Source organism: Apis cerana, linkage group LG14 (assembly GCF_029169275.1).
Source record: "Apis cerana isolate GH-2021 linkage group LG14, AcerK_1.0, whole genome shotgun sequence".
NCBI lineage: Eukaryota > Metazoa > Arthropoda > Insecta > Hymenoptera > Apidae > Apis > Apis cerana.
The window spans coordinates 2,673,221-2,687,500 of NC_083865.1; the positions used below are offsets into that span (position 1 = coordinate 2,673,221).

Consider the following 14,280-nt stretch of genomic DNA (forward strand, 5'->3'; position numbering starts at 1 on the left):
GTTCATTACTGTAAAGCACTTCGAAAAATTGATATTATTAATTTATTATGGTTATTATACGGAAAAAAAACTTATTTTGTAAAATATTAAACAAATAAAACGTCCATAAAATAATTTTAACGGTATTGCAAAATTTCGTATTAACCTATAAATTACGACAATCTAATGTCATAAATATATATATAAAAGTACTGAAGAATTTCTGAAGTTGGTTTTTCATCTACTGCATAATTCTAAAGCAGTGCCGTGAAGTTGGATACGTATTAAATAATTTAAAAAAAGAAGATACTATTTCCGGAATTCAAAATGGAACTTTTGCATAAAATGCAAAATACATAAAATAAATAAAAAGTAATTTATAAAAGAGACAATTAAATATCTATGAAGTAAAGTAACAACATTATAAAATTATTTATTTAATAATTAATATGTGATTGTTTTATTGTGAAAAGTTCTATGGGTATGAATTTGGAGGGGAGTTTCCGGTTAGCGTAGTGACGTGAAGTTCTCAACGTGTTGCTGTTGTGCATGCCTTGTGTGCTCGCCGCCACCATCGCGACCGCCGTGAAGTGCGCATCATTAGTACCGTGTTGTGTGTACATATAAATGGCGGCTGACGAAAAATGGTACTTTACGAAAGAACAGCTTACAAACACGCCGAGCAGAAGATGCGGCATCGACGCGGATAAGGAACTTAGCTACCGGCAGCAGGCAGCGAATTTCATTCAGGATATGGGACAGCGGCTTGTGGTGTATCCTTTTAAAAGTGCATGTTTAGTTGCGTGTTTCTCAACCTCCCTTACCCCCTATCCCCATAATCATTTTCTGTTCATTTTTCTCCTATTCGTTTAAATTGTTTTAAAAGAATATATACAATTATGTGATTATATTCTCTTCATACTGATCTTTTAATATTTCACATTTCGAAAGGAACATAAAAATTATAACGTGTTGTAAACATGAGTGACGTGCAAAAGAAGAGGTCACGCGTCATGATTATGATTCTCCATATTGAACTTCTTATTGTTAGTTTTAATATACAATGAATTTCGGAATTTTTGTGCTATTCAATATTTTTATATTGATCATAAAATAATATGAATGAATTAAAGTGACCATCAGAATTTTTTGATGAAGAAGGAGAACAAAGAATAGGGTCATGAAAAGAGCATTGTTTGCTAAGCTAAATTTGACAGTATTACCAACCAAAGCTACAATCTCTGCTTATATTTTTTATGCAAGTATATTTTATTTTTTATATCTTTTTTTATATCTTAATTTTTATATATATACATATATGCATGTATGTTATGTATATGTAAGTAATGTTTATGATCAGAACTAACGCAAATTTATCAATATTGAATTATCATATATTGCTAATATTTTTTTAAATTAATAAACATATAATAAATAGTATTTTAAAATAAAATATTTAATATATTGGATCATTATTTAATTATAAAATTTATATTATTTTTTATATTAAACTTATACTAATTAGACTATACAGATATATAATAATACTTTTTATTTCAGAAATATATTATAGAATATTTTTACAAATATATAATATATAGAAAACTTTTATATTTTCTATAATATTTTTATGTTTCAGATATATATTTGAAAGTTATAAATGTCTTAATTATCTTTCCAGTTGTGAGAACTTCAACATAATCTTCAATTTTATTTTAAATTAAAAATTTATAAATATGAGAGATTAATGAAATAATAATTTTAAAAATAATTATATTAGTATAAACTATTTTTATATTATATATAATATTTATATTACATAAAATACATAATATATAGTGTAATATTTATTTTTGTATTCTAAGTTTTTTTGTATTATAATTTAGTTTGAATTCTTAATTGATATATTCTGCTTTTAATAAAATAATAAATACTATAAGATATAAAAATTAATAATATAATAAAAAGCATAGATGAAGATCATAATATATAATATATAAATAAAGTATTAAATCAAATTTAGAAATTGATGTTTTAAAATTGTGATTTTCTTATTAAGTTTTTCATATTAATGTAATAAGCAAATTAAATAAAATTTTTTACATATAATCTATTGTAGCCTCTATTTTTTAATCTTACCATTTGATTTAATTATTTAAAAGGAAATCATTAAATTATGTTTTAATCAATTTTATTGTTTTAATAATTTTTATTTAAATTAATTATAATATTAAAATTAAAATATTGAATAGTAGATAATTATATAAATTTATATATATATATATATGATTAATACTCCAATGAAAAATATTTAAAGTAATATATATGTATTATTTTCATTATTCTATTTATTTGCATATTATTATAACATTAAATAATTTAAGTTTTTTAATTATATGAAATAATTACATAATTATATTGAAATATAATTGACGAAATGCATTAAGAAGAAATGATAATTCTTAAAATAAATCTATACTGAATAGCACAAAAATTTTTAAACTTTTATAATTAAAAAAAATCACAATCTATAATTATTATTATGCAATTAATAATATATTAATTATAATGTTTTATTAAATATATTTTCCTTAATTAGATAAATATAGGTCACAATTATGTATCAACACAGCAATAGTATATATGCACAGGTTTTACGTATTCCACTCGCTGTCACATTTCCACAGGAATGCAATTGCAGCAGCAGCATTATTTTTGGCAGCAAAAGTCGAAGAACAACCACGCAAGTTAGAACATGTTATCAAAACAGCTCACATGTGTCTCCACAGAGATCAGCCCTCACCTGATGTCAGATCTGAGGTAAATATAAGAAATTAAACTTAATATTAACATATTTGTAATAAATATAAGTATTAAATTATTTATTTTATTCACAGCAATATCTTGAGCAAGCTCAAGATTTGGTTTTCAATGAAAATGTTCTACTGCAAACATTGGGGTTTGATGTCGCCATTGATCATCCCCACACACATGTTGTTAGATGTTGTCAACTGGTTAAAGGTATTTAAATTATGTTCGGAAATTTATATAATATTATTTTTTAGATTTTAGTTTTTTATATTTTATATGAAAATTTTATTATAATAGTAAGTTTAAATAATTCAATAAATTATTATATTACTAATAATTATTAGATCTTCAAATATAATTAATAAAAACTTTCATTCAGTTATTTTAACTCTTTTTACAGCGAGCAAGGACTTAGCCCAGACTTCATACTTCATGGCATCTAACAGGTGGCTACACATTATTTCCTAGTATCTCTTACTCTTAGCAGTCTTCTGGTCAAATAGATGCCAGCTGGAGCATATTTCCAAACTAAGACTGTCAGGCAATAGCCACTGGCGCAACATTCTGACCTATTTTCTTTTTAGAAAGCAAAGTAAACGTGAAATAAAGTTATATTTATTAATATTTATTATATTTTTTATAAATACAAAAATATGTCAATAGATTTTTTGATTCAAAAAGAATAAATTTAATTATTAATTAAAGTATGAATATAAAATAAAAATTTAGTATACAAAAGTTTACTTTGATTTCATATTTTATTCTAAATTCTAATGCGAATGTTTAAATGTCAACAGTAACTTTTGGGGAGGAATGTTGCGTTGCAGTCGCGGTAATGTCTGATTCTAAAGAGAACGTATGCCAAAGCGAAACGAAGTTTATTTCGTAAACTAAGTTCACGATGAGGATTGCTTAATTGAAGGTAAATGAAATATTCTTAAGGACTGATCGTTTTCTCTTACATTACGGTATATTGTCCAATTTTTATTTTTATATTTATATACACTTATTTTTAAGCTGTAGATGCACAAAACAAATTAAGAATGAATGAAATGAATGTGAAAGTAGTGTAATGATGAGTGAATGTCCAAAAACATTTACATAACAATTCAAAAAAAAGATAAATAACCATACTATTAGAATATATTTTATATTAGTAATCCATGGTATGGTATGCAGTCTAATTATAATCTGTTTAAATATTATTATTCGGATAATATTTAAATAGATCATAATTGTGACTAAAGTATTAGTGCAAGTTAAGCCCTAATTTATCTCTGTTGTTACAAAAAATAAAAATTTTATTTCTATATATTGCATAATATTATATCATATTTAATATATATATTTTTTTATCAAGAAATAATTTTTAATGAAAATACATTAAATTTATAAACTGTTTTATATTATTTTAAATATATTTTCTGTTTAAGAAAAATTTAATAAATTGATTTCAATATTGAATATTTTATATACAATTTAATATTAACTAAAATATTTTACTGAATTAAAATAATTTTTATCATTATGAATTATGAGATTATATTAGAGCAAACTTTGGTAAATTTGTTATGATGTAACAGAATGTCTTAGGGCTTACATTTATATTATCACATAGAAAAATATTACATAAATATTTATTTAAATAATAATACCTATATAGAAATTTTTGTATAGCTCATCAAGTATTCGGATATATTGAAAGTATTACATTCAGATATACTCTTTTTTAACTGTTTTGGAAACGTACTCTTTGGAATTGAATTCCGTTTACGAAAGTTATAATTGGAAATATTGTTAATTATTTTCAATAATTCGTAAAAAATTCGTTCTAATTTTATTCTGATATTACCCATGTTTAATGGAACTAGTACATTGTTTTTATAGTACAGTTCTTTTTATGCCCTGGGTTATATTTCACCAAAAAATATCAATTAAAATATATTGTTGTTCTCATGTTGATTTATAGAAAAATTTTTCCTTTTCAGTTTACACCTGACAACCATGTGTCTGCAATACAAACCAACAGTAGTCGCCTGTTTTTGTATTCATCTTGCATGTAAATGGTCTAATTGGGAGGTATATATTATTATATATTAATAAAGCAATATTTTAATTCCATTTTTCCCGTAAAAAGTATTTGATTAATTTCAATATTATGGTTATTTGTTTATAGATACCACAAAGTACTGAAGGGAAGCATTGGTTCTGGTACGTCGATAGAACTGTAACATCGGAACTTTTACAAGAACTTACAGCCGAATTTCTTCATATATTTGATAAATGTCCATCAAGATTAAAAAGAAAAATAATGAGCATATCTGCAAATCAAAGTCCAAGCATTAATCATCCTAGTTTACCAAATTCACCCTTTGTAAGTTATTATATCATATTAAATTTTATTACAACAATTATCAATTCATAATAAAATTAATATAAATTCTATTTAATATTTTATAGGATGCGGAACCTCGCAAGGTACAGTCTCCTGCGACGACGGTCGATGGTGGACCCACATTTCATACAAATCGATCTCATCAAACGGAGAAACAAGAAGAAAAGAAGCAAAATGCTCCTGTTCCTGCGAGACCTCCTGTAGATTATCGGGAATATCGAGAAAAGAAAGAACGTGAACGTTTAGAAAGAGAGAAGGCATCAGCTCCAGTAACAGTTGCGCAAAGTCATGTGTCAGATATTAATAAGCATCATTCACATCACCATAAACCTGTATCTAGTACAAATGTGCTAAATAAACATCCATTGCCTCTTGGACAGAAAACACTTCATCATAATCATCATCATAGACCAGATATAAAAGTTGGACAACCAGTACCTCAGAGGCACTCGTGTACTCAAGCTAGAGAACCAAGACGCGATCCTAATAGACAAAGGTTGCAAAGAGAGTACAATTCAAATACTGGTACAAGTAGCAGTAGTAGTAGTAGTAGTAGTACTCTCCATTCTCACAGTCATGCTGTACCGAAGGAACCAACTTTGGATAATTCTTTAAATGATTCCACTCATAGATCAGATATTGGAGCATTACAAGAGCCAACATCTCATGGAAATATACAAGAAAAACTTAGTAATAATAATCATAGTGTACACAGATTAAGTGGTGTAGAAAATAAACATCAAGGTCATGATAAAAGAATGTATGATCCAAGGCATAAACTCGTAGAACATAGAAAAGATTGTGAACAAAAACCATATAAATATCCAGATCCAACAAGAATCGATCGACAAAGAAAATCTGATTCATTGGAACAGAGATGTGAGGAGGTTAGAAAACTTATTGAGAAACCGTTACCTCCACCAAAACCAACGATTGATGTAACTTATACTTCAAATACACAGAAGCCATCACATCATACAAAATATAATCAATCAGATAAATTACAGACTAGTACAAGTTCAATTACAACTGATGTAAAATTGAGTACTAGCCAAAGTTCATTTTCGCAAGAAAAATCTCCGAGTAGTTCGGTTTCAACTTCATTACTTACTCAGAAACCGTTAACTTCGAAGACAGTATCCAGTCAACATACTGCTCATGGTGTATCTCAGATATTAAAGGATACAATTAAAAATAGTAATTCACAATCATCAAGTTTAGCATCTTTGAATAATCTTGACGATCCAAAAACTGAAAAGCGACCGCGACATGATGATATAGATAAAAGTTCGTCCGATATTCAACAGAATGTATTACAAACTCCTCCTAGTAAACCGAAATCATTATTCAGTCCAGAAAAAGTACCAACGCCTCGGGAATCTCATTCACAGAGACCTAAAACTAAACAAAAGACGCCACTTTCGGCTGCAAAAGTTCCTAAACAAGAACGTGTACCAGATACATCGATAGGCTTTAATATAGTATCACCTTTTGCAAGTCCACCAGGTTTACAACAAGAAACACAAACAATTAAACGATCGGTTAGCGATGTATCCACAACGTCCCATAAACGGCATCGTACAGGTAGCACTAGTGAAAGTGGACAACAAGTGAAAGTAAAAATGGATGATACATCCAGTTTTGAAGCTGCTAAGATGCTTGGTAGAGTACCAGAATTGATACAACCTATTAGAGACAATCCATCGGCGAATGGCAGAGCTACACAAATTGCAAACGATATGAAACCACCAGAACTCATTAAACCATTTGATTCTGAACCAACAATATCACGATTTGGCACAGTACCTACACATCAACAACTTTCTTCGAATCAGCAAGGTTTAACAAATGGATTAGATATCAATAATATAGTAAAACAAGAACCTCAAGAATTCCAAATTAAAAAGGAATCTTATAAGACAGATATGTCGATAAAAGCTGAACATTCTCAAATTAAAAGCGAATATTTATCACCAATGAAATCTGCTCAAAGTATAAGTGCTCTGCTTCAAGAGCCTCTACCAACTATGCCATCGTTATTGCAACCATTTAATCAAATACCGTCACAACAAGTTCATCAAGAACAGTTTCAACAACAATTGCAACAACAGCAGCAACAACAGCAGCAGCAGCAGCAACTTCAACAACAAACATCACAACCACAACATCAGTCATCTGTATCTCATTCGATGATGCTTACGCAACAAGAATCTGCTCAAAATCAGTGTTTGTCTTTATCATCGGTCAGCGAACCTGTGGTAGCTTCGACTGTTGATATAAGTGCTATCTCTGGCCCTGTACAAACTACTACAGAATCCATTCTTTCTGTCCCAACATCGACAACTATAACAGTTGCACCTCCTGCAGAAGAAAAGAAATCGGAACATCACAAAAGTGAAAAGAAAAAGAAAAAAGAAAAACATAAACATAAAGACAAAGAAAAGAGCAAAGAGAAGCATAAACATAAACACAAAGACAAAGATAAAGAGAAACATCGGGATAAAGATAAAGAGAAGGGAGAAGAGGCTGTACCTGCGGTACCTATAAAAATTACAATTCCTAAAGATAAATTAAATCTAAGTACTGAATCGACAGGAAACTCTGGTGGAAATACAGTGCCAACTGATAAGAATAAATCTCCTCAGAACACAAGTATCAAGATTATTATTCCTAAGGAACGACTGAAAGGTACCGACAGTGTGTCGAGTTCGCCGGCCCATTCTGTCGTTCAGGCCCCGTTAAAAATCAAAATTCGTACGGATGGGATCTCGAGAAGTTCCGGTGCACCCTCGACGACAAGCAGTTCAAGTACTATCGTTCCTGCAGAGTTCGCCAATGAGAATCGAAAACGCGATCGTTCTGAAATGAAGGAGAGTCCAACTAGTGTTCCACCAGCAAAGAAGCAATCACAGGTCTCTTCGGCGGGTTACGGACAACATCGACCGGGCGAGCGGCAGAACGGCAGACATTATAGTTCAGGCAGCAATAACAAGGTACGTGGAGGCGGTAGAGGCGGCCGCCAGTATATCGGGCGTGGTCCACCACCAGCAGGATCGGCGGGCCATTACAGTGCTCCCGGCCAGCGCGACGGCTACTATCAGCAAGAAACCTACAATAGTAACAATGCCCGTAACCCACACCATCCCCATCCATCCTCAGCTCGTGGTGATCCAGGCTACTCAAGGGCTGGCCATGTAAATCAATCGCAGCCAGATTCTTATTTCTTTGCTAATTATCCGCCACCCTCAATATTCAATCCTGCCGGATACATTTACGATCCTGTCATGTATTACTCGCAATATCAGCAACAATACCCAATGTATCCGGCGGGTAACGTTATCATGACACCAGATGGTGCCATTGATACGTCCGTACCACCACCATCGTTACCACCGAACATACGACACAATCAGAGCATGATCCCAGTTCCGTCTGCTCGGCAGGAACCCAAGACACCACCGCCATTGCCGAGCGGACCACCTCCTAGTTCCTCACCACCACCACCTCCTCCACCGGAATAACGTTCGTACGGAAATCCTGTCTTGTAGTGGACTTCAAAGGTAGTTTCCAAACTAGAATAATACAGCCACTTCTTGCTTCGTTATCGTTTTATCCGGCAATTGTCTTCTTTCTTTCATTTCTATTTTATGTTAGCTAATATTTTACACAGGTATTATGTGTAACTGTGCAATATTTTTACATATGAATTCTATATATTAGGATTCAAAATTCGATATTTAACACATTGTGTACAATACGAACCAAAGTCGGTACTTACCTTTAAAATATGTACGATACCGGCTTTAATGCGGGTAATGTAAATTAAAAATCTTACAACAAATTATAAAAAGAAATTATATGAATTCATATATAGCATATATATAAAATTTTATAATTACTTATTAAAGTATAGAATTTGTATTATTATTATAATAAGAAAATCCTATCTGCAATGAACATGTTAACATAATATAAAATTAATATGATTTTATATTTAAATGTATTTGCATACATTGAGTTTAAATATCATTATATTTGTAAATATCTTTTTGAAAGGTATAGATTAATCCTTCAATAGATTCTTTATTAAATATTCTTTATTAAATATTAGAACAATTTTTTGGAAAGAAGCAAATAATAGGATGTAAAACGAGAAGAGGAAGTGGCTGTAAATTCCCATAGAATCAATCTTTATTCTTAAAGGAATACACTTTCACCTTGCCTCTATCCTCTCTTCTTCTCCCTTCCAGTTTGTGAATGGTAGAAGTAGCAGCATGACATCGTACGATCTCTATTCCCCTAGTGTTACAAATTATCGATCTTTCCACCTTTGTACCTGTAGCGCATCTCCTTAGAGTAGTTAATGAGTGTGAGCCTTCGTTCAAGAATAAAAAAGAAAAAAATAATATTGCGAGCTATTCGCGATTTTGGAAAGATCAAGTAACTGCATCAGGAAGATGACGAAGTCGCGAAATGACATGCTATACATAGGAAGAAAACGAAAAAAAAAAAAAATAGATTTTTATCTTAAAATATCAAAGAAGTTTTTGGGTTATATCATTCTTTGTCAAGTGAATTGAGAATTCGATTATACTTCGTGAGATATTTTCAAGGTAGGTCCTTGAATTTCACGACAATCATTTTTTTTATTTTAATCTATACTTCAATTTAATTAATTCTATAATATAAAAAATATAATTTTCAAGAATATTTACTAATTTTCTTCGAAGTAATATTTTCTTTTTGTTTTTTTTTCTTTTTTTAATTTTTTATTCAAAAAAAAAAAGATGGGAACAAGAAAAATAAGAAAAAGTTGTCGTGAAGATAAATGCACGAAACACTGCCAGAGAATGAAAAGGTAATTATATTTTGCGCTTATGGTCAAACGTCGATAGATTTTAATTAACGAATGCTCAATGTTAAAGAATCGAGAAAAAGTAGTCTTTCTTAATTTTATTTCTTCTTTTTTCCTTTATGTATCATGGTAACGATAATCAAAGAGTAAATATCTTTGCAAAACTACTTTAAATAAAACTCGTCTTTAGTAGTTAGAAAAATATTCCTTTGCTGGCAAAGGGTTTCGGAGAAAGGGTGGTGTGCACAGTGTTGCGTTCACGAAATTAAAATCGTTGATTTCGGATATGTAAGGTGTGTATAGAAACTAATGAGACTAAAAATATTTGCTGCTATTGATAAATTAATCTTATCTCTTTCAAAACAGTTCTACGAAAAGCTGTGTTATCATTGATTTGCTGGAAAAAATCTTCTTTGGAATTCGTTTTAGTTCATTGATCACAACCAAATGATTATATTATACTTGCGACTGATAATTGGAAAAAAAGAAAAGTCACATTTTGATGATTGGAAAAAATCGATTCAAATCAGAGTAAACAGAATATTAAAAAAACAGAAATTTTTTTTTTTTTTAGATGAAAAAATTCGTAAAAAGCATATTATCCTAATGTTATGATTTAAATTTAGCAATTTTAATTGAATATTTTCTTTTTAATTTTTCAAAATCTTGCAACAACAATATTTGGTTTACTTTCTATCTATTTGGTATTTCATTTTCAATTCGTTCATTTTTATTTTTCTTAAGTACGGTGAGTTGCTTGTGTGTTTCACTTTGATGTTTTATTTTTGAATTATATTCAAAAATTCATGTTTCATTGCGTGTTACTTTGAATTATCTTCTATATATTGAAAAAGATCAAAGTATATAAACTTCTGGATTTCTTTTTTTTTTAATAAAATTTTTCAAAATTATTTGCGACAAATTTCGCATGTTCAAAGTGTGGATTAATAAACAGTGTGATGATATGAATTTATTTCATTCCCAATCATTTTAACATTATCATTAATTGTCAAATGATTACATGTGATGAGAATCATAAATTCATTTCATATTTATCCAGGATAAATTTTGTTTTCTAAGGTTTTATTTAGAATGAATTCTAATCATATAAATATCATTAAGAATTTGTGCTTGCAATTTACGCATTGCTTGATATTTCTTTAATTTTCATGACATTTTCATTAAATCACATTCTATAATTATAATAATTAGCTCTATCAAGTTAATATTGATACTGAAATAAAATAAGAGATATATATGTTATTCATATTTTATACAATATCGTAGATTTGCATGGAATTAGTCTCATTATTTTTTAGACACATCTTATATAAACGGTTAGAACAACTTACAAAGTTACTTAAGGGAATAAAATTAAGTAAAATAAAAATAAAAATAAAAAATAAATAAAAATAATAATAATTGAAAAGAAAAAAGAATTAATGTATATTATATGCAGTGAAAGTGATGAGAGTGCTCAGAAAATATAAATGTATTATTAATACGAATTTGAAGATGTACGTATATATATTTGTAAAGATACATATAATTTTGTTTAAACTAACACATTGTATCAAATTGTCATTGTTTTTTATATGCGGATGAATAATATTAACAAAATAATTTCCGACTAACCCTTTGCAGTCCGATTTATCTGTTTGCTGCTTCGTGTCAGTCAGTCGAAGTTAATTTTTAAGCTAATATTATGCTTTTCTTTACTGTATACTTTCCCTTCTTATTCTGGATACTATTTCCTTCTTAATCTAGCACCGAAACCGCCATCCAATGTAACGTTTGCATATATCTTTAATTAAATCTAAAGAAATTTAGAGTACAATGCTTAATGTATCAATATTATAGCATATTTAGATTATCTTAGGATTCACAGAAGGAACGCAAAGGGTTATTATATTCTTCTGCGTGAAATAGGAAGTTGCATTGGAATGAACTTTATTAAATTCGAACAACAATGAAGAATGTTGAATATGACCGCTCAAAAAAATGCAACTTCTGATATGACTGTCTTTAGGTTTCAAGACATTCTATTTCTACGTAATTTTTCTTGAATGATACCGATACGTTTGTACGGCCATTTGTTAAAGTACAGATTGTTAAACAATGATTGCGGAATATAATTATGATTAGATGCTCTTCACGTGAAGTGAAATAATTGATAGACTTCATAGAATTTGCTCTTATTATTAGTATACGACGACTATATATATTTGTTAATATCGCGTTATTCATTTTCTCTCGTATCCGAATTAGAATATTATCAAAATATCATCAAAATTTAAACAAATATTCATAATTGATCATTTTTGAATTATATGTTATGATTTTAATTGATGATGCTGTGTGATTTAACATATTTATATTGCTGATGATGCATTGCACATTAAGATATAATTTCATTATTGGAAAGATTGGGTTGGTTAAAAAATTTGCTTGCTTTTGATTTATTAGGAAAAAAATTTAATTTCTTTATATAATAATTTATTATTATTTTTTTTAATTTAATAATTTATTTATTCAGGAATTTTCTGTTTTTAAATACATCGTGATATTTCTATTCCATATTCTAGAATCTAAGATAAATCTAATTAAAATTAATTAAAATCCATGTGATAATGAATTTTTGATTAAAAATTCATCTAATTAATAGATTAAAGGAATTGAAATTATTTCCATGTGTAATAATAAGAAACTTTATTATTTTACATTTTCTTAATATAAATTTTTTTTTTAATAATCTTCTGCTATATTTCAAGTAATTTTATTATACTTTCTTCGGAGCTTATTGTATTTATGTCATCAATATAAATATATTGAAAAAAAACACAAATAAAATATTTGCCAATCCAATATTGAATGTTATACAAATTAATGATATAATATTATTGCAATTTTATCATGTCGATTAAATATTATTTGACATGTTTAAAATTAATCAAAAATGTATCCATTTATATTAAATATTCTTTTATATAAAATTTTACATATCTCTTTCTATAGAAGATAGAAAACAATTCAAAATTTATTTCTCACTAATATTTATTATTTTATTTTACTGTGATATTTTAAGTTTCAAAATAAAATAGGTTATAGAAATTATATTTTGAAACTAAGTAGAAATATGGTTCTGTATACTAACTATTTATTTTTAATACAAAGATTGCAACTATATCATTAGAAATATAAATTTCTCTCAAATTATTCAGCATCATTAACGAAAAATTGCGTATATTATTCGTCTACATCAGAATCTCAACATTAGAATTACCAAATATTAGATTTTTTTGTTTTTATATTGTAAAATATTTTTGGAGGATCAATTTTAGAACTTAAAACAAACATAAAAATATATATAAATGTCGGTTGAGAATTATTTTTCAAATTATAATTTAAATTTTTATTAAGATAGAATAAAATCTATTTTCATCACTCATTCGTTCTATTTCCAGCTCTTTTTTATAATGTAAATTCTTTATAATTTAATGAATAGATACATGAATAGATTTTTTTAATCGACATTTTTATAATTGTTTTGACTTCTAAAATCTATTTTCCAAAGGTATCTTACAAATTATATTAATATATTAATATTTTATATTTATATAAATTTATATATTATAAAAATACTTTTAATTAAAAAAAGAAATATGTTTCATATAAAAAAAAAGAAAAAAATTTTTTTTGTAGTATAATAAAAATTTGGAATTAACAAATTTTTTAATCAGGATATCAATATAATATATTTATATAATATAATCTATATATATATAAAATAAATTGGTAATTCTAATGTTAAAAAAATTAGAAGAACGATGTAACGACGTTTATTTTTTTTTTTTTTAATTCTCCATAGCTTGTTGTTAAGTTTGCATCGAATCGATGAGCATATCTTCAAGTTGCTCGTTCCTTTTAAAAGGCATTTCTGCGAACTTCAGATAGCTGTATGTACACGAATGTATAATATAGAGAAATTTTTTTACAAACTTTTATAGGATTAAAAATAGATTATGTGTCAAGGATTAACGAGATGGAAACACACGACAGATTAAGGATACATAGCCTTTTAGTTTCTTACAGTACGATAAAGAGATGATCAGATTTTTCACATGAAGCTCACTGAATCGGAGAGAAGTTTTTGTATTCGAAGTTTAAAAATATTACCGAAATGAAATGGTCTATTATTCAAGGGATTACTTAAGAATATTTCCTATCTATAGATTTTTAT

The 14,280-nt window shown here is 27.9% G+C and overlaps 1 protein-coding gene across 3 annotated transcripts in view; it reads left to right on the forward strand.

Moving 5' to 3' along the window:
• The first annotated feature begins 606 nt into the window (after positions 1 to 606).
• The window catches only part of LOC108004427 (cyclin-T2), a 21,691-nt gene continuing 8,017 nt past the window's right edge, over positions 607 to 14,280 (forward strand). Inside the window, exons 1-7 of one of the 3 annotated variants that reach the window (XM_017067321.3) lie at positions 607 to 752; positions 2,589 to 2,799; positions 2,877 to 3,000; positions 3,191 to 3,236; positions 4,779 to 4,869; positions 4,967 to 5,164; positions 5,251 to 8,178. In XM_017067321.3, coding sequence (XP_016922810.1) covers positions 607 to 752; positions 2,589 to 2,799; positions 2,877 to 3,000; positions 3,191 to 3,236; positions 4,779 to 4,869; positions 4,967 to 5,164; positions 5,251 to 8,178 — 3,744 coding nt within the window. Of the gene's footprint in view, positions 753 to 2,588; positions 2,800 to 2,876; positions 3,001 to 3,190; positions 3,237 to 3,257; positions 3,713 to 4,778; positions 4,870 to 4,966; positions 5,165 to 5,250 lie in introns of those variants that run through there. The other 2 variants (XM_017067320.3, XM_028664074.2) reach the window with 2 other exon arrangements.